The sequence below is a fragment of the Oncorhynchus keta genome, unplaced genomic scaffold (genome assembly GCF_023373465.1).
Source record: "Oncorhynchus keta strain PuntledgeMale-10-30-2019 unplaced genomic scaffold, Oket_V2 Un_contig_8537_pilon_pilon, whole genome shotgun sequence".
NCBI classification, from domain to species: Eukaryota; Metazoa; Chordata; class Actinopteri; order Salmoniformes; family Salmonidae; genus Oncorhynchus; species Oncorhynchus keta.
Window position 1 is genome coordinate 39,192 of NW_026290108.1, and position 20,266 is coordinate 59,457.

General features: G+C 50.0%; 1 protein-coding gene across 1 annotated transcript in view; it reads right to left on the reverse strand.

The window, feature by feature from the left end:
- LOC127926863 (2-hydroxyacylsphingosine 1-beta-galactosyltransferase-like) overlaps positions 1-20,266 on the reverse strand; it is a gene marked incomplete at its 5' end in the record, with an annotated part of 74,688 nt that overhangs the window by 33,438 nt on the left and 20,984 nt on the right. Inside the window, one exon of the mRNA XM_052512524.1 lies at positions 17,862-17,966. Coding sequence (XP_052368484.1) covers positions 17,862-17,966 — 105 coding nt within the window. The remainder of the gene's footprint in view (positions 1-17,861; positions 17,967-20,266) is intronic.

Below are 20,266 nucleotides of genomic sequence, written 5' to 3' on the forward strand. Positions count from 1 at the left end.
GATCAGTGTCAGTAGGAGTTCTGGTCCAGTTCTGGTCAGGATCAGTGTCAGTAGGAGTTCTGGTCCAGTTCTGGTCCAGGATCAGTGTCAGTAGGAGTTCTGGTTCAGTGATCAGTGTGTCAGTAGGAGTTCTGGTCCAGTTCTGGTCAGGATCAGTGTCAGTAGGAGTTCTGGTCCAGTTCTGGTCAGGATCAGTGTCAGTAGTAGTTCTGGTCCAGTTCTGGTCAGGATCAGTGTGTCAGTAGGAGTTCTGGTCCAGTTCTGGTCCAGGATCAGTGTCAGTAGGAGTTCTGGTCCAGTTCTGGTCCAGGATCAGTGTCAGCAGGAGTTCTGGTCCAGTTCTGGTCAGGATCAGTGTGTCAGTAGGAGTTCTGGTCCAGTTCTGGTCAGGATCAGTGTCAGTAGGAGTTCTGGTCCAGTTCTGGTCCAGGATCAGTGTCAGTAGGAGTTCTGGTCCAGTTCTGGTCAGGATCAGTGTCAGTAGGAGTTCTGGTCCAGTTCTGGTCAGGATCAGTGTCAGTAGGAGGTCCAGTTCTGGTCAGGATCAGTGTCAGTAGGAGTTCTGGTTCAGGATCAGTGTGTCAGTAGGAGTTCTGGTCCAGTTCTGGTCAGGATCAGTGTCAGTAGGAGTTCTGGTCCAGTTCTGGTCCAGGATCAGTGTCAGTAGGAGTTCTGGTCCAGTTCTGGTCCAGGATCAGTGTCAGTAGGAGTTCTGGTCCAGTTCTGGTCCAGGATCAGTGTGTCAGTAGGAGTTCTGGTCCAGTTCTGGTCAGGATCAGTATCAGTAGGAGTTCTGGTCCAGTTCTGGTCCAGGATCAGTGTCAGTAGGAGTTCTGGTCCAGTTCTGGTCCAGGATCAGTGTCAGTAGGAGTTCTGGTCCAGTTCTGGTCAGGATCAGTGTCAGTAGGAGTTCTGGTCCAGTTCTGGTCCAGGATCAGTGTCAGTAGGAGTTCTGGTCCAGTTCTGGTCCAGGATCAGTGTCAGTAGGAGTTCTGGTCCAGTTCTGGTCCAGGATCAGTGTCAGTGGGAGTTCTGGTCCAGTTCTGGTCCAGGATCAGTGTCAGTAGGAGTTCTGGTCCAGTTCTGGTCCAGGATCAGTGTCAGTAGGAGTTCTGGTCCAGTTCTGGTCCAGGATCAGTGTTAGTAGGAGTTCTGGTCCAGGATCAGTGTCAGTAGGAGTTCTGGTCCAGGATCAGTGTCAGTAGGAGTTCTGGTCCAGGATCAGTGTCAGTAGGAGTTCTGGTCCAGTTCTGGTCAGGATCAGTATCAGTAGGAGTTCTGGTCCAGTTCTGGTCCAGGATCAGTGTCAGTAGGAGTTCTGGTCCAGTTCTGGTCCAGGATCAGTGTCAGTAGGAGTTCTGGTCCAGTTCTGGTCCAGGATCAGTGTGTCAGTAGGAGTTCTGGTCCAGTTCTGGTCCAGGATCAGTGTCAGTAGGAGTTCTGGTCCAGTTCTGGTCCAGGATCAGTGTCAGTAGGAGTTCTGGTCCAGTTCTGGTCCAGGATCAGTGTCAGTAGGAGTTCTGGTCCAGTTCTGGTCCAGGATCAGTGTGTCAGTAGGAGTTCTGGTCCAGTTCTGGTCCAGGATCAGTGTCAGTAGGAGTTCTGGTCCAGTTCTGGTCAGGATCAGTGTCAGTAGGAGTTCTGGTCCAGTTCTGGTCTAGGATCAGTGTCAGTAGGAGTTCTGGTCCAGGATCAGTGTCAGTAGGAGTTCTGGTCAGGAGTGTCAGTAGGAGTTCTGGTCCAGTTCTGGTCCAGGATCAGTGTGTCAGTGGGAGTTCTGGTCCAGTTCTGGTCAGGATCAGTGTCAGTAGGAGTTCTGGTCCAGTTCTGGTCCAGGATCAGTGTTAGTAGGAGTTCTGGTCCAGGATCAGTGTCAGTAGGAGTTCTGGTCCAGGATCAGTGTTAGTAGGAGTTCTGGTCCAGGATCAGTGTCAGTAGGAGTTCTGGTCCAGGATCAGTGTCAGTAGGAGTTCTGGTCCAGTTCTGGTCCAGGATCAGTGTCAGTAGGAGTTCTGGTCCAGTTCTGGTCCAGGATCAGTGTCAGTAGGAGTTCTGGTCCAGGATCAGTGTCAGTAGGAGTTCTGGTCCAGTTCTGGTTCAGGATCAGTATCAGTAGGAGTTCTGGTCCAGGATCAGTGTCAGTAGGAGTTCTGGTCCAGTTCTGGTCCAGGATCAGTGTCAGTAGGAGTTCTGGTCCAGTTCTGGTCCAGGATCAGTGTCAGTAGGAGTTCTGGTCCAGTTCTGGTCCAGGATCAGTGTCAGCAGGAGTTCTGGTCCAGTTCTGGTCCAGGATCAGTGTCCGTAGGAGTTCTGGTCCAGTTCTGGTCCAGGATCAGTGTCAGCAGGAGTTCTGGTCCAGTTCTGGTCCAGGATCAGTGTCAGTAGGAGTTCTGGTCCAGTTCTGGTCCAGGATCAGTGTCAGTAGGAGTTCTGGTCCAGTTCTGGTACAGGATCAGTGTCAGTAGGAGTTCTGGTCCAGTTCTGGTCAGGATCAGTGTGTCAGTAGGAGTTCTGGTCCAGTTCTGGTCCAGGATCAGTGTCAGTAGGAGTTCTGGTCCAGTTCTGGTCCAGGATCAGTGTCAGTAGGAGTTCTGGTCCAGTTCTGGTCAGGATCAGTGTTAGTGGGAGTTCTGGTCCAGTTCTGGTCAGGATCAGTGTGTCAGTAGGAGTTCTGGTCCAGTTCTGGTCCAGTTCTGGTCCAGGATCAGTGTCAGCAGGAGTTCTGGTCCAGTTCTGGTCAGGATCAGTGTGTCAGTAGGAGTTCTGGTCCAGTTCTGGTCAGGATCAGTGTCAGTAGGAGTTCTGGTCCAGTTCTGGTCCAGGCGCAGTGTCAGTAGGAGTTCTGGTCCAGTTCTGGTCAGGATCAGTGTCAGTAGGAGTCCTGGTCCAGTTCTGGTCAGGATCAGTGTCAGTAGGAGTTCTGGTCCAGTTCTGGTCAGGATCAGTGTCAGTAGGAGTTCTGGTTCAGGATCAGTGTGTCAGTAGGAGTTCTGGTCCAGTTCTGGTCAGGATCAGTGTCAGTAGGAGTTCTGGTCCAGTTCTGGTCAGGATCAGTGTCAGTAGTAGTTCTGGTCCAGTTCTGGTCAGGATCAGTGTCAGTAGGAGTTATGGTCCAGTTCTGGTCCAGGATCAGTGTCAGTAGGAGTTCTGGTCCAGTTCTGGTCAGGATCAGTGTCAGTAGGAGTTCTGGTTCAGGATCAGTGTGTCAGTAGGAGTTCTGGTCCAGTTCTGGTCAGGATCAGTGTCAGTAGGAGTTCTGGTCCAGTTCTGGTCCAGGCGCAGTGTCAGTAGGAGTTCTGGTCCAGTTCTGGTCAGGATCAGTGTCAGTAGGAGTCCTTGTCCAGTTCTGGTCAGGATCAGTGTCAGTAGGAGTTCTGGTCCAGTTCTGGTCAGGATCAGTGTCAGTAGGAGTTCTGGTTCAGGATCAGTGTGTCAGTAGGAGTTCTGGTCCAGTTCTGGTCAGGATCAGTGTCAGTAGGAGTTCTGGTCCAGTTCTGGTCAGGATCAGTGTCAGTAGTAGTTCTGGTCCAGTTCTGGTCAGGATCAGTGTGTCAGTAGGAGTTATGGTCCAGTTCTGGTCCAGGATCAGTGTCAGTAGGAGTTCTGGTCCAGTTCTGGTCAGGATCAGTGTCAGTAGGAGTTCTGGTTCAGGATCAGTGTCAGTAGGAGTTCTGGTCCAGTTCTGGTCCAGGATCAGTGTCAGTAGGAGTTCTGGTCCAGTTCTGGTCCAGGATCAGTGTCAGTAGGAGTTCTGGTCCAGTTCTGGTCAGGATCAGTGTGTCAGTAGGAGTTCTGGTCCAGGATCAGTGTCAGTAGGAGTTCTGGTCCAGTTCTGGTCCAGGATCAGTGTCAGTAGGAGTTCTGGTCCAGTTCTGGTCCAGGATCAGTGTGTCAGTAGGAGTTCTGGTCCAGTTCTGGTCCAGGATCAGTGTCAGTAGGAGTTCTGGTCCAGTTCTGGTCCAGGATCAGTGTCAGTAGGAGTTCTGGTCCAGTTCTGGTCCAGGATCAGTGTCAGTAGGAGTTCTGGTCCAGTTCTGGTCCAGGATCAGTGTCAGTAGGAGTTCTGGTCCAGTTCTGGTCCAGGATCAGTGTCAGTAGGAGTTCTGGTCCAGTTCTGGTCCAGGATCAGTGTCAGTAGGAGTTCTGGTCCAGTTCTGGTCAAGGATCAGTGTCAGTAGGAGTTCTGGTCGAGTTCTGGTCCAGGATCAGTGTCAGTAGGAGTTCTGGTCCAGTTCTGGTCAAGGATCAGTGTCAGTAGGAGTTCTGGTCCAGTTCTGGTCTAGGATCAGTGTCAGTAGGAGTTCTGGTCTGGGATCAGTGTCTAGGAGTTCTGGTCAGGATCAGTGTCAGTAGGAGTTCTGGTCCAGTTCTGGTCCAGGATCAGTGTGTCAGTAGGAGTTCTGGTCCAGTTCTGGTCAGGATCAGTGTCAGTAGGAGTTCTGGTCCAGGATCAGTGTTAGTAGGAGTTCTGGTCCAGGATCAGTGTCAGTAGGAGTTCTGGTCCAGGATCAGTGTTAGTAGGAGTTCTGGTCCAGGATCAGTGTCAGTAGGAGTTCTGGTCCAGGATCAGTGTCAGTAGGAGTTCTGGTCCAGTTCTGGTCCAGGATCAGTGTCAGTAGGAGTTCTGGTCCAGTTCTGGTCCAGGATCAGTGTCAGTAGGAGTTCTGGTCCAGGATCAGTGTCAGTAGGAGTTCTGGTCCAGTTCTGGTCCAGGATCAGTATCAGTAGGAGTTCTGGTCCAGGATCAGTGTCAGTAGGAGTTCTGGTCCAGTTCTGGTCCAGGATCAGTGTCAGAAGGAGTTCTGGTCCAGTTCTGGTCCAGGATCAGTGTCAGCAGGAGTTCTGGTCCAGTTCTGGTCCAGGATCAGTGTCAGCAGGAGTTCTGGTCCAGTTCTGGTCCAGGATCAGTGTCAGTAGGAGTTCTGGTCCAGTTCTGGTCCAGGATCAGTGTCAGTAGGAGTTCTGGTCCAGTTCTGGTCCAGGATCAGTGTCAGTAGGAGTTCTGGTCCAGTTCTGGTCCAGGATCAGTGTCAGTAGGAGTTCTGGTCCAGTTCTGGTACAGGATCAGTGTCAGTAGGAGTTCTGGTCCAGTTCTGGTCAGGATCAGTGTCAGTAGGAGTTCTGGTCCAGTTCTGGTCCAGGATCAGTGTCAGTAGGAGTTCTGGTCCAGTTCTGGTCCAGGATCAGTGTCAGTAGGAGTTCTGGTCCAGTTCTGGTCCAGGATCAGTGTGTCAGTAGGAGTTCTGGTCCAGTTCTGGTCCAGGATCAGTGTCAGTAGGAGTTCTGGTCCAGTTCTGGTCCAGGATCAGTGTCAGTAGGAGTTCTGGTCCAGTTCTGGTCCAGGATCAGTGTGTCAGTAGGAGTTCTGGTCCAGTTCTGGTCCAGGATCAGTGTCAGTAGGAGTTCTGGTCCAGTTCTGGTCCAGGATCAGTGTCAGTAGGAGTTCTGGTCCAGTTCTGGTCCAGGATCAGTGTCAGTAGGAGTTCTGGTCCAGTTCTGGTCCAGGATCAGTGTCAGTAGGAGTTCTGGTCCAGTTCTGGTCCAGGATCAGTGTCAGTAGGAGTTCTGGTCCAGTTCTGGTCCAGGATCAGTGTCAGTAGGAGTTCTGGTCCAGTTCTGGTCCAGGATCAGTGTCAGTAGGAGTTCTGGTCCAGTTCTGGTCTAGGATCAGTGTCAGTAGGAGTTCTGGTCTAGGATCAGTGTCAGTAGGAGTTCTGGTCCAGTTCTGGTCCAGGATCAGTGTCAGCAGGAGTTCTGGTCCAGTTCTGGTCCAGGATCAGTGTCAGTAGGAGTTCTGGTCCAGTTCTGGTCCAGGATCAGTGTGTCAGTAGGAGTTCTGGTCCAGTTCTGGTCCAGGATCAGTGTCAGTAGGAGTTCTGGTCCAGTTCTGGTCCAGGATCAGTGTCAGCAGGAGTTCTGGTCCAGTTCTGGTCCAGGATCAGTGTCAGTAGGAGTTCTGGTCCAGTTCTGGTCCAGTTCTGGTCCAGGATCAGTGTCAGCAGGAGTTCTGGTCCAGTTCTGGTCAGGATCAGTGTGTCAGTAGGAGTTCTGGTCCAGTTCTGGTCAGGATCAGTGTCAGTAGGAGTTCTGGTCCAATTCTGGTCCAGGATCAGTGTCAGTAGGAGTTCTGGTCCAGTTCTGGTCAGGATCAGTGTCAGTAGGAGTCCTTGTCCAGTTCTGGTCAGGATCAGTGTCAGTAGGAGTTCTGGTCCAGTTCTGGTCAGGATCAGTGTCAGTAGGAGTTCTGGTTCAGGATCAGTGTGTCAGTAGGAGTTCTGGTCCAGTTCTGGTCAGGATCAGTGTCAGTAGGAGTTCTGGTCCAGTTCTGGTCAGGATCAGTGTCAGTAGTAGTTCTGGTCCAGTTCTGGTCAGGATCAGTGTCAGTAGGAGTTATGGTCCAGTTCTGGTCCAGGATCAGTGTCAGTAGGAGTTCTGGTCCAGTTCTGGTCAGGATCAGTGTCAGTAGGAGTTCTGGTTCAGGATCAGTGTCAGTGGGAGTTCTGGTCCAGTTCTGGTCCAGGATCAGTGTCAGTAGGAGTTCTGGTCCAGTTCTGGTCCAGGATCAGTGTCAGTAGTAGTTCTGGTCCAGTTCTGGTCAGGATCAGTGTGTCAGTAGGAGTTCTGGTCCAGGATCAGTGTCAGTACGAGTTCTGGTCCAGTTCTGGTCAGGATCAGTGTGTCAGTAGGAGTTCTGGTCCAGTTCTGGTCCAGGATCAGTGTGTCAGTAGGAGTTCTGGTCCAGTTCTGGTCCAGGATCAGTGTCAGTAGGAGTTCTGGTCCAGTTCTGGTCCAGGATCAGTGTCAGTAGGAGTTCTGGTCCAGTTCTGGTCCAGGATCAGTGTGTCAGTAGGAGTTCTGGTCCAGTTCTGGTCCAGGATCAGTGTCAGTAGGAGTTCTGGTCCAGTTCTGGTCCAGGATCAGTGTCAGCAGGAGTTCTGGTCCAGTTCTGGTCCAGGATCAGTGTCAGTAGGAGTTCTGGTCCAGTTCTGGTCCAGGATCAGTGTCAGCAGGAGTTCGGGTCCAGTTCTGGTCCAGGATCAGTGTCAGTAGGAGTTCTGGTCCAGTTCTGGTCCAGGATCAGTGTCAGTAGGAGTTCTGGTCCAGTTCTGGTCAGGATCAGTGTTAGTGGGAGTTCTGGTCCAGTTCTGGTCAGGATCAGTGTGTAAGTAGGAGTTCTGGTCCAGTTCTGGTCCAGTTCTGGTCCAGGATCAGTGTCAGCAGGAGTTCTGGTCCAGTTCTGGTCAGGATCAGTGTGTCAGTAGGAGTTCTGGTCCAGTTCTGGTCAGGATCAGTGTCAGTAGGAGTTCTGGTCCAATTCTGGTCCAGGATCAGTGTCAGTAGGAGTTCTGGTCCAGTTCTGGTCAGGATCAGTGTCAGTAGGAGTCCTTGTCCAGTTCTGGTCAGGATCAGTGTCAGTAGGAGTTCTGGTCCAGTTCTGGTCAGGATCAGTGTCAGTAGGAGTTCTGGTTCAGGATCAGTGTGTCAGTAGGAGTTCTGGTCCAGTTCTGGTCAGGATCAGTGTCAGTAGGAGTTATGGTCCAGTTCTGGTCAGGATCAGTGTCAGTAGTAGTTCTGGTCCAGTTCTGGTCAGGATCAGTGTGTCAGTAGGAGTTATGGTCCAGTTCTGGTCCAGGATCAGTGTCAGTAGGAGTTCTGGTCCAGTTCTGGTCAGGATCAGTGTCAGTAGGAGTTCTGGTTCAGGATCAGTGTCAGTAGGAGTTCTGGTCCAGTTCTGGTCCAGGATCAGTGTCAGTAGGAGTTCTGGTCCAGTTCTGGTCCAGGATCAGTGTCAGTAGGAGTTCTGGTCCAGTTCTGGTCAGGATCAGTGTGTCAGTAGGAGTTCTGGTCCAGGATCAGTGTCAGTAGGAGTTCTGGTCCAGTTCTGGTCAGGATCTGTGTGTCAGTAGGAGTTCTGGTCCAGTTCTGGTCCAGGATCAGTGTCAGTAGGTGTTTTGGTCCAGTTCTGGTCCAGGATCAGTGTCAGTAGGAGTTCTGGTCCAGTTCTGGTCCAGGATCAGTGTCAGTAGGAGTTCTGGTCCAGTTCTGGTCCAGGATCAGTGTGTCAGTAGGAGTTCTGGTCCAGTTCTGGTCCAGGATCAGTGTCAGTAGGAGTTCTGGTCCAGTTCTGGTCCAGGATCAGTGTCAGTAGGAGTTCTGGTCCAGTTCTGGTCCAGGATCAGTGTCAGTAGGAGTTCTGGTCCAGTTCTGGTCCAGGATCAGTGTGTCAGTAGGAGTTCTGGTCCAGTTCTGGTCCAGGATCAGTGTCAGTAGGAGTTCTGGTCCAGTTCTGGTCAAGGATCAGTGTCAGTAGGAGTTCTGGTCCAGTTCTGGTCCAGGATCAGTGTCAGTAGGAGTTCTGGTCAGGATCAGTGTCAGTAGGAGTTCTGGTCAGGATCAGTGTCAGTAGGAGTTCTGGTCCAGTTCTGGTCCAGGATCAGTGTGTCAGTAGGAGTTCTGGTCCAGTTCTGGTCAGGATCAGTGTCAGTAGGAGTTCTGGTCCAGTTCTGGTCCAGGATCAGTGTTAGTAGGAGTTCTGGTCCAGGATCAGTGTCAGTAGGAGTTCTGGTCCAGGATCAGTGTTAGTAGGAGTTCTGGTCCAGGATCAGTGTCAGTAGGAGTTCTGGTCCAGGATCAGTGTCAGTAGGAGTTCTGGTCCAGTTCTGGTCCAGGATCAGTGTCAGTAGGAGTTCTGGTCCAGGATCAGTGTCAGTAGGAGTTCTGGTCCAGTTCTGGTCCAGGATCAGTGTCAGTAGGAGTTCTGGTCCAGGATCAGTGTCAGTAGGAGTTCTGGTCCAGTTCTGGTCCAGTTCTGGTCCAGGATCAGTGTCAGTAGGAGTTCTGGTCCAGTTCTGGTCCAGGATCAGTGTGTCAGTAGGAGTGCTGGTCCAGTTCTGGTCAGGATCAGTATCAGTAGGAGTTCTGGTCCAGTTCTGGTCCAGGATCAGTGTCAGTAGGAGTTCTGGTCCAGTTCTGGTCCAGGATCAGTGTCAGTAGGAGTTGTGGTCCAGTTCTGGTCAGGATCAGTGTGTCAGTAGGAGTTCTGGTCCAGTTCTGGTCCAGGATCAGTGTCAGTAGGAGTTCTGGTCCAGTTCTGGTCAGGATCAGTGTTAGTGGGAATTCTGGTCCAGTTCTGGTCAGGATCAGTGTGTCAGTAGGAGTTCTGTCCAGTTCTGGTCCAGTTCTGGTCCAGGATCAGTGTCAGCAGGAGTTCTGGTCCAGTTCTGGTCAGGATCAGTGTGTCAGTAGGAGTTCTGGTCCAGTTCTGGTCAGGATCAGTGTCAGTAGGAGTTCTGGTCCAGTTCTGGTCCAGGATCAGTGTCAGTAGGAGTTCTGGTCCAGTTCTGGTCAGGATCAGTGTCAGTAGGAGTCCTGGTCCAGTTCTGGTCAGGATCAGTGCCAGTAGGAGTTCTGGTCCAGTTCTGGTCAGGATCAGTGTCAGTAGGAGTTCTGGTTCAGGATCAGTGTGTCAGTAGGAGTTCTGGTCCAGTTCTGGTCCAGGATCAGTGTGTCAGTAGGAGTTCTGGTCCAGTTCTGGTCAGGATCAGTGTTAGTGGGAGTTCTGGTCCAGTTCTGGTCAGGATCTGTGTGTCAGTAGGAGTTATGGTCCAGTTCTGGTCCAGGATCAGTGTCAGTAGGAGTTCTGGTCCAGTTCTGGATCAGGAACCGGTCCTGTTTCTGACTTTAACCAGTCTGTTTCAGGCTTTAACCGGTCTGTTTCTGGCTTTAACCAGTCTGTTTCTGACTTTAACCAGTCTGTTTCTGGCTTTAACCAGTCTGTTTCTGACTTTAACCAGTCTGTTTCTGACTTTAACCAGTCTGTTTCTGACTTTAACCAGTCTGTTTCTGACTTTAACCAGTCTGTTTCTGACTTTAACCAGTCTGTTTCTGACTTTAACCAGTCTGTTTCAGGCTTTAACCAGTCTGTTTCAGGCTTTAACCAGTCTGTTTCAGGCTTTAACCAGTCTGTTTCAGACTTTAACCAGTCTGTTTCTGACTTTAACCAGTCTGTTTCTGACTTTAACCAGTCTGTTTCTGACTTTAACCAGTCTGTTTCTGACTTTAACCAGTCTGTTTCAGACTTTAACCAGTCTGTTTCAGACTTTAACCAGTCTGTTTCTGACTTTAACCAGTCTGTTTCTGACTTTAACCAGTCTGTTTCTGACTTTAACCAGTCTGTTTCTGACTTTAACCAGTCTGTTTCTGACTTTAACCAGTCTGTTTCAGGCTTTTGGCCCATCTAACACCAGCTCCATTATCAGAATGACGGCCCATCTAACACCAGCTCCATTATCAGAATGACGCCCATCTAACACCAGCTCCATTATCAGAATGACGGCCCATCTAACACCAGCTCCATTATCAGAATGACGGCCCATCTAACACCAGCTCCATTATCAGAATGACGGCCCATCTAACACCAGCTCCATTATCAGAATGACGGCCCATCTAACACCAGCTCCATTATCCAGAATGTTCTTCTGACAATGTCTCACGTGACCCTCTGAAGAGGTCCACTGTGTTAAATCCTGCTACTCTGTTGCCCACCGAGGATGATGGCGAGCCGAACGATGGCGAGCCGAACGACCGTGCTTAACGACCGTGCTGAACGACCGTGCCGAACGACCGTGCCGAACGACCGTGCCGAAACGCCGTGCCCGAACGACCGTGCCGAACGATCGTGCTCAACCACCGTGCCGAACGACCGTGCCGAACGACCGTGCCGAACGACCGTGCCGAACGACCGTGCCGAACGACCGTGCCGAACGACCGTGCCGAACGACCGTGCCGAACGACCGTGCCGAACGACCGTGCCGCCGTGCCCGAACGACCGTGCTGAACGACCGTGCCGAACGACCGTGCCGAACGACCGTGCCGAACGACCGTGCCGAACGGCCGTGCTGAACGATGGCGTGCTGAACGACCGTGCCGAACGACCGTGCTGAACGACCGTGCCGAACGACCGTGCCGAACGACCGTGCTGAACGACCGTGCTGAACGACCGTGCCGAACGACCGTGCTGAACGACCGTGCTGAACGACCGTGCCGAACGACCGTGCTGAACGACCGTGCTGAACGACCGTGCTGAACGATGGCGAGCTGAACGACCGTGCCGAACGACCGTGCTGAACGACCGTGCCGAACGACCGTGCTGAACGACCGTGCCGAACGACCGTGCTGAACGATGGCGAGCTGAACGACCGTGCCGAACGACCGTGCTGAACGACCGTGCCCAACGACCGCGCTGAATGACCGTGCCGGACGACCGTGCCGGACGACCGTGCTGAACGACGCGTGATCGCGGACGACCGTGCTGAACGACCGTGCTGCTCTGCTGGAGCTTGTATCTGAAACCAAAGATGGATTTAACCAATGTCCTTTTTTTGCAAAAATGCAAATGTGGAACTGTTTGTAGATTGGCTCTGCTCAGCGTTCTGAGGAGGGAGGACCACGTATGTAACCACGGTTACTACCGCCTAAACCACACTGGAAAGTGCTGATTTACCTTTCCGCCCAAGCAGCAGAACTCTTTGCACGTGAGCTAAAGGCCAGTCTGCTACTATCTATACAGATAGCAGATAACCCTTTGGTGTGGTACATGATTTGGGTGCTCTGTGGAAACAGCGCGGCTTCCTGACCTCCTCCTCTGGTCAGACAATCTCTCATTCAAAACTTGTTGATAACTTGCTAAAGGCTAATTGGCTTCCTTCCTTCTGAAGGTGCTGTTTGTAAAGCGCATCGCTAACTCTTAAAAAGTTGTTGATTTTGGAAATACATTTTGGTTTGGGTTTTCTGTGTTCGCTGAACAATTTTGTGCAAAATGTGTGATTTGTTTGACTAGCAACATGGGAAGAGGGATTCCCGTGCCACTGTCGACTCATCTGACCCCTGAAGGACCATTTGATGGATTTGATTATTTATCTCCTTGTCAGGGTTACAAATATTGTCTGGTGATAGTGGATGCCTTCTCCAATGGGGGTCGAGGTGTTCCCCTGTTGACATTCCACTGCTATGGCTATGGGGCAGCAGGGTAGCCTAGTGGTCGGAGCGTTGGACTTGTAATCAAAAAGGTTGCTAGATCGAGTCCCCCGAGCTGACAAGGTAAAAATCTGTCGTTCTGCCCCCTGAACAAGGCAGTTAACCCACTGTTCCTAGACCAGTTAACCCACTGTTCCTAGACCAGTTAACCCCCTGTTCCTAGACCAGTTAATCCACTGTTCCTAGACCAGTTAACCCACAGTTCCTAGACCAGTTTACCCACTGTTCCTAGACCAGTTTACCCACTGTTCCTAGACCAGTTTACCCACTGTTCCTAGACCAGTTAACCCACTGTTCCTAGACCAGGTAACCCACTGTTCCACTGTTCCTAGACCAGTTTACCCACTGTTCCTAGACCAGTTTACCCACTGTTCCTAGACCAGTTTACCCACTGTTCCTAGACCAGTTAACCCACTGTTCCTAGACCAGTTAACCCACTGTTCCTAGACCAGGTAACCCACTGTTCCACTGTTCCTAGACCAGTTAACCCACTGTTCCTAGACCAGTTAACCCACTGTTCCTAGACCAGTTAATCCACTGTTCCTAGACCAGTTAACCCACTGTTCCTAGACCAGGTAACCCACTGTTCCACTTTTCCTAGACCAGTTAACCCACTGTTCCTAGACCAGTTTACCCACTGTTCCTAGACCAGTTAACCCACTGTTCCTAGACCAGTTAACCCACTGTTCCTAGACCAGTTTACCCACTGTTCCTAGACCAGTTTACCCACTGTTCCTAGACCAGTTAACCCACTGTTCCTAGACCAGGTAACCCACTGTTCCACTGTTCCTAGACCAGTTTACCCACTGTTCCTAGACCAGTTAACCCACTGTTCCTAGACCAGTTAATCCACTGTTCCTAGACCAGTTAACCCACTGTTCCTAGACCAGGTAACCCACTGTTCCACTGTTCCTAGACCAGTTAACCCACTGTTCCTAGACCAGTTTACATTTTACATTACATTTAAGTCATTTAGCAGACGCTCTTATCCCCACTGTTGACAACCAGTGGAACAGCCACTTGCATCTAAATCTTGTTGGGGGGGAGAAGGGGTGAGAAGTTAACCCACTACCCTTCCTAGGTATTCCAGTTAACCCACTGTTCCTAGACCAGTTAACCCACTGTTCCTAGACCAGTTAACCCACTGTTCCTAGACCAGTTAACCCACTGTTCCTAGACCAGTTAACCCACTGTTCCTAGGCCGTCATTGAAAATAATAATTTGTTCTTAACTGACTTGCCTGGTTAAATCAAATGCCAGAGGACAAGGATCTCCTGAGAGAGATCCATCCCAAGGTGGGGGTTAACATCGGCTACGAAAAGGCAACTGACATTTACTCCTGAGGTGCCGACCTGTTGCACCCTCTACAACCAAATCAAATCCTAAACCCTATTGAGCATCTGTGGGGCATCCTCAAATGGAAGGTGGAGGAGTGCAAGGTCTCTAACATCCAACTAGCTCTGTGATGTCGTCATGGAGGAGTGGAAGAGGACTCCAGTGGCAACCTGTGAAGCTCTGGTGAACTCCATGCCCAAGAGGGTTAAGGCAGTATTGGAAAATGATGGTGGCCACACAAAATATTGACACTTTGGGCCCAATTTGGACATTAATGGCCGTGTGTTGATTTATTTTGAGGGGCAAATTTACACTGTTATACAAGCTTTACACTCACTACTTTACATTGTAGCAAAGTGTAACTTCTTCAGTGTTGTCACATGAAAAGATATACTCAAATATTTACAAAAATGTGAGGGGTGTAGTCACTTTTGTGATATACTGTAGATCCTGTGTACAAGAACCTGTTCTGATCCAACCCTGACGAACCCCATTCAGAACCTGTCCTGATCCAACCCTCACGAACCCCATTCAGAACCTGTCCTGATCCAACCCTGACGAACCCCAATCAGAACCTGTCCTGATCCAACCCTGACGAAACCCATTCATAACCTGTCCTGATCCAACCCAGGCGAACCCCAATCAGAACCTGTCCTGATCCAACCCTCACGAACCCCAATCAGAACCTGTCCTGATCCAACCCTGACGAACCCCAATCAGAACCTGTCCTGCTCCAACCCTCACGAACCCCAATCAGAACCTGTCCTGATCCAACCCCATTCAGAACCTGTTCTGATCCAACCCTGCTGAACCCCATTCAGAACCTGTCCTGATTCAACCCTGATGAACCCCATTCAGAACCTGTCCTGATCCAACCCCGACGAACCCCAATCAGAACCTGTCCTGATCCAACCCTGACAAACCCCAATCAGAACCTGTCCTGATCCAACCCTGACGAACCCCAATCAGAACCTGTCCTGATCCAACCCCATTCAGAACCTGTCCTGATCCAACCCCAATCAGAACCTGTCCTGATCTGACAAACCCCATTCAGAACCTGTTCCTGATCCAACCCACGAACCCCAATCAGAACCTGTCCTGATCCAACCCCATTCAGAACCTGTCCTGATCCAACCCCATTCAGAACCTGTCCTGATCCAACCCCATTCAGAACCTGTCCTGATCCAACCCCATTCAGAACATGTCCTGATCCAACCCCATTCAGAACCTGTCCTGATCCAACCCCATTCAGAACCTGTTCTGATCCAACCCCATTCAGAACCTGTCCTGATCCAACCCCATTCAGAACATGTCCTGATCCAACCCCATTCAGAACCTGTCCTGATCCAACCCTGATGAACCCCATTCAGAACCTGTCCTGATCCAACCCCCATTCAGAACCTGTCCTGATCCAACCCCGAATTCAGAACCTGTCCTGATCCAACCCTGACGAACCCCAATCAGAACCTGTCCTGCTCCAACCCTCACGAACCCCAATCAGAACCTGTCCTGATCCAACCCAAGGAATATTTCCAAACCACAAATAATGAATCCCCTGTGGGAATGTCAACATGTGTTAATCCTCGTGTCTCCCCAATAGGAAGTAGCTGGAAGAATGGAACATGAAGCTCTGGAAACTCCATTTAGACTGAGGGTGCGGCACACCATTGTTGACGCGGAAAACTGACAATCGTTCTCCTCATCGATTTGGCACGGGCAACATTTACTGATTGGATCTGTGGTGATCACGCCTGTCTCTACCCAACACACTGGACAGTGAGCCGTATTTTCGGTAAACTAAACATCTCCCTTGTGGTAATGCATAAAACTAGCTCCTCCACTCCAAGCAGGTTACGACAAATTAAGAGAGGTATCTCGCAATCCCAATGATGTCCCCAGTGACTCGCAACGACCCTCAAAATTGCCCGTGGGTTAATCCCCTGGTATGGGGTATCGGGGAACGCACATGAGTTGAATCGGTCAGGATATAATTTGGAATCCATGGTCAATTTAACCACTTCAGTGTTTTCAATTATAAGACCAGAGTTGAATATCAGAAAGAGAAGAAGACAGGAGTGTCTTTACCTATTCTAAACCATCACCTATTCTAAACCATGTGTCTTTACCTATTCTAAACCATGTGAATGTGTCTTTACCTATTCTAAACCATGTGTCTTTACCTATTCTAAACCATGTGAAGGGATGACGTGATTAATGGGGAACCAATTACTTGTCTCCACAATGTCTGTGCACCTTGAGGTCTGAGACAAGATGTGTGTGGTAGTGTCTGGAACCATTGTATTTCATCTCTGATGTTGCACCTATCCTGGGGTAGTGTATGACCTAGAGGCTTACTCCCCCCAGTGAGCTTGTCCAGGAGAGGGGTCAAGAAGGGGTTTTACCGGAGATCTGGAGTTGACAATTGATTTATGCCATAGACTGAGTTGGTGTTTCTGTGCTATGAAGTACCAGGGACGAGACCGGAGCCTCGTCTTCGGGCCCAAACTGAACAATAAAAACAGTCTTCATAGCAAATCGGTCTGCGTGATACTCCTTCCTCATTTATCAAGTCCCACCTTGTGACCCGTTCCACACGTCTGTTGTTTGTCATGTAGACTGAGGGGGTGGGATCTTTGCTATAAAATATTTTTGTAGCCTTTGTGTCGTGGCTCTCAAGGAATCATCCGAGGGTGGTTCGTCGACCAGCCAATCGCTACTGCAGAGCTCTCACTCATAAAGATTCTGTTTAAGCAGAATCTACGAAAATCTACAAATCTACAAAAGAATCTACAAATCTACGACTTGTGTGATCCGTTTGTCTCTCTGCATTTGATAATACAGAAATTAACCACCACATCCATTGCAGTAAATAATTCAACTTGTCAACACTGGAGATAGTAGGTAAGGTGCTGGGGCCATTTTAGTGCCCACGAGAGCAGTGGTCGTTTATCATTCAGCCATTTTACCTCACCCACCTGGCTGATGGTGCCACCCCTGGCAGCCATTTTGTGTCCTCTCCCTCCGAGTTGCAGTGGGAGTGAATGGATGAGTTCCTGCCCAACTAGATGCCCAAGTGTTGATTTGCATCAACCAATGGTTGTGTGACAAGTTATTTATACCTATCCGGGTGCTGTAAGATTTAGCATGAGTCTGCAATATAGTCGGGGAGGAACTCGACCAATGTGATTTAGCAGCCATGTTGTGTCCTCCCCTTCCCAGTTGCAGTGGAAGGGAATGTAGAATTAGCAGCCATGTTGTGTCCTCCCCTCCCCAGTTGCAGTGGAAGGGAATGTGAATTAGCAGCCATGTTGTGTCCTCCCCTTCCCAGTTGCAGTGGAAGTAAATTAGCAGCCATGAATGTGAAGTAGCAGCCATGTTGTGTCCTCACCCTTCCCAGTTACAGTGGAAGGGAATAGCAGCCATGTTGTGTCCTCCCCTTCCCAGCAGCCATGGAAGGGAGTGTTAGCAGCCATGTTGTCCTCCCCTTCCCAGTTGCAGTGGAAGGGAATGTGAATTAGCAGCCATGTTGTGTCCTCCCCTTCCCAGTTACAGTGGAAGGGAATGTGAATTAGCAGCCATGTTGTGTCCTCCCCTTCCCAGTTGCAGTGGAAGGGAATGTGAATTAGCAGCCATGTTGTGTCCTCCCCCTTCCCAGTTGCAGTGGAAGGGAATGTGAATTAGCAGCCATGTTGTGTCCTCCCCCTTCCCAGTTACAGTGGAAGGGAATGTGAATTAGCAGCCATGTTGTGTCCTCCCCTTCCCAGTTACAGTGGAAGGGAATGTGAATTAGCAGCCATGTTGTGTCCTCCCCCTCCCCAGTTGCAGTGGAAGGGAATGTGAATTAGCAGCCATGTTGTGTCCTCCCCCTTCCCAGTTACAGTGGAAGGGAATGTGAATTAGCAGCCATGTTGTGTCCTCCCCCCTTCCCAGTTGCAGTGGAAGGGAATGTGAATTAGCAGCCATGTTGTGCCCCCCCCTTCCCAGTTACAGTGGAAGGGAATGTGAATTAGCAGCCATGTTGTGTCCCCCTTCCCAGTTGCAGTGGAAGGGAATGTGAATTAGCAGCCATGTTGTGTCCTCCCCTTCCCAGTTACAGTGGAAGGGAATGTGAATTAGCAGCCATGTTGTGTCCTCCCCTTCCCAGTTGCAGTGGAAGGGAATGTGAATTAGCAGCCATGTTGTGTCCTCCCCTCCCCAGTTGCAGTGGAAGGGAATGTGAATTAGCAGCCATGTTGTGTCCTCCCCTCCCCAGTTGCAGTGGAAGGGAATGTGAATTAGCAGCCATGTTGTGTCCTCCCCTTCCCAGTTGCAGTGGAAGGGAATGTGAATTAGCAGCCATGTTGTGTCCTCCCCCTCCCCAGTTGCAGCCATGTTGTGTCCTCCCCTTGTTACAGTGGAAGGGAAAGATTAAGGGAATGTGAATTAGCAGCCATGTTGTGTCCTCCCCTCCCCAGTTGCAGTGGAATGTGAATGAATTAAATTGGTAGTACCTCCAGACCACGCGTTGGGGCAGCCTGCCCAGGGCTCCAGCCAGTTTGTGAGTGATGTCCTCTGAGAGGTATTTGACCCCAGCGCCAAACGATACGAGAGCCATGCTCCACCGTGTCATTGACCCCAGCGCACAAACGCACGCACACGCACACGCACGCACGACCACACAGGCACACAGGCACACATGCTCCACCGTGTCAGGCACACAGGCACACCCACGACTCAAAGTCCTGCAGCGCACACACACACACACACACACACACGCACACAGGCACACAGGCACACAGGCACACAGGCACACACACACACACACACACACACACACACACACACACACACACACACACACACACACACACACAGAGAGAGGAGACAGTTCAAATCTAGACATAGGACTATCTGCTGTCCGACACACAACAACACACAGAGACACACACCTAACACCCCGTGACTACTGTCGCCACGGCTACTGTATCCCTGGACGCTGTTTACATCATCATCAAACTATATTGATATAAAACAGAGAATTAAACCATGACAGAATGTGACGTCACATGCCAGCAGAAGAGTCACATGATCATTTTACTTCTGGTCTGTCTCCCATGACCCCTGAGTGAGGTGATAGTCCCCACCCTTCTCTCTGTGTCACAAGTTTCCCCTAGCAACAGATCTAGGATCAGCTTTTCCTCCCCCAATCATAACCATTAGTGGGGGGGAAATGTAAAACTGACACACACACACACACACACACACACACACACACACACACACACACACACACACACACACACACACACACACACACACACACACACACACACACACACACACACTAAATAGGTCATCTTCGTGAAGAACTAAAGCCAACTGATGTAGCATAGTAAACAGAGTTGTTTGTGCTTCGGTTCACGCTTCACTCATTTGTCATTGTCACAGTGTCTCTCAAATGGCCCACTAGTCTCTATGTAGTGTGACCGATATGGATCACGGTGCCATTTGGGCCAATCAGCCTTCAGAAGGAAGGGGTTCTGTCTAGCTAACACAAATACAGGTTATGGTTGACTGTAGTAGGCTGGACATATGGGCCAATCAGCCTTCAGGAAGGGGTTCTGTCTAGCTAACACAAATACAGGTTATGGTTGACTGTAGTAGGCTGGACATATGGGCCAATCAGCCTTCAGGAAGGGGTTCTGTCTAGCTAACACAAATACAGGTTATGGTTGACTGTAGTAGGCTGGACATATTGCTATCAGCCTCCTCCAAGCCAACTAAGCTAGCTACATGTTGGGTCAAAGAAGAAGCCCAAGAACGTTAGCATGATGGTTAACTGTGTCTCATTACGTATCCAGTATTTAAAGCTCTTTAGCCGTTAGCAATTTTAGCATGATGGTTAACTGTGTCTCATTATGTATCCAGTATTTAAAGCTCTTTAGCCGTTAGCAATGTTAGCATGATGGTTAACTGTGTCTCATTACGTATCCTGTTATTAAAGCTCTTTAGCCGTTAGCAATGTTAGCATGATGGTTAACTGTGTCTCATTACGTATCCAGTATTTAAAGCTCTTTAGCCGTTAGCAATTTTAGCATGATGGTTAACTGTGTCTCATTATGTATCCAGTATTTAAAGCTCTTTAGCCGTTAGCAATGTTAGCATGGTGGTTAACTGTGTCTCATTACGTATCCTGTTATTAAAGCTCTTTAGCCGTTAGCAATGTTAGCATGATGGTTAACTGTGTCTCATTGTCCAGTATTTAAAGCTCTTTAGCCGTTAGCAATGTTAGCATGATGGTTAACTGTGTCTCATTACATATCCTGTTATCAAAGCTCTTTAGCCGATGGAAATGTTAGCATGATGGTTAACTGTGTCTCATTACATATCCTGTTATCAAAGCTCCTTAGCCGTTAGAAATGTTAGCATGATGGCTAACTGTGTTTAGCTGTTAGCATGACATGCTGTAGCCAGTTAGTTAGCCTGGTAATAGGGAACAATAGTGTCCTGTGTTGGTTAATAATGCATTGCATATGTCACATTAAGACACATTGTGCCAGAACACTGAGCCCAGTGACACACTCAATGGAGTGTAAAAACATTAGCCTAGCACGCTAACAGCCTAGCTCACCAAACATTAGCGTAGCATGCTAACTGCCTAGCTCACCAAACATTAGCCTAGCACGCTAACTGCCAAGCTCACCAAACATTAGCCTAGCATGCTAACAGCCGAGCTGAATGTCTGCCATTGTACAGTCTGGCCTGAAAAGGCCTCATTTGGGTGACTGGGGGAGGGAATGATGTGAAGACAGGGGAGAGAAGGAGAGAGGGATGAGAGGGGAGGAGAGATGGTCTCTAGGCAGATGTGTGTGTGTGTGTGTGTGTGTGTGTGTGTGTGTGTGTGTGTGTGTGTGTG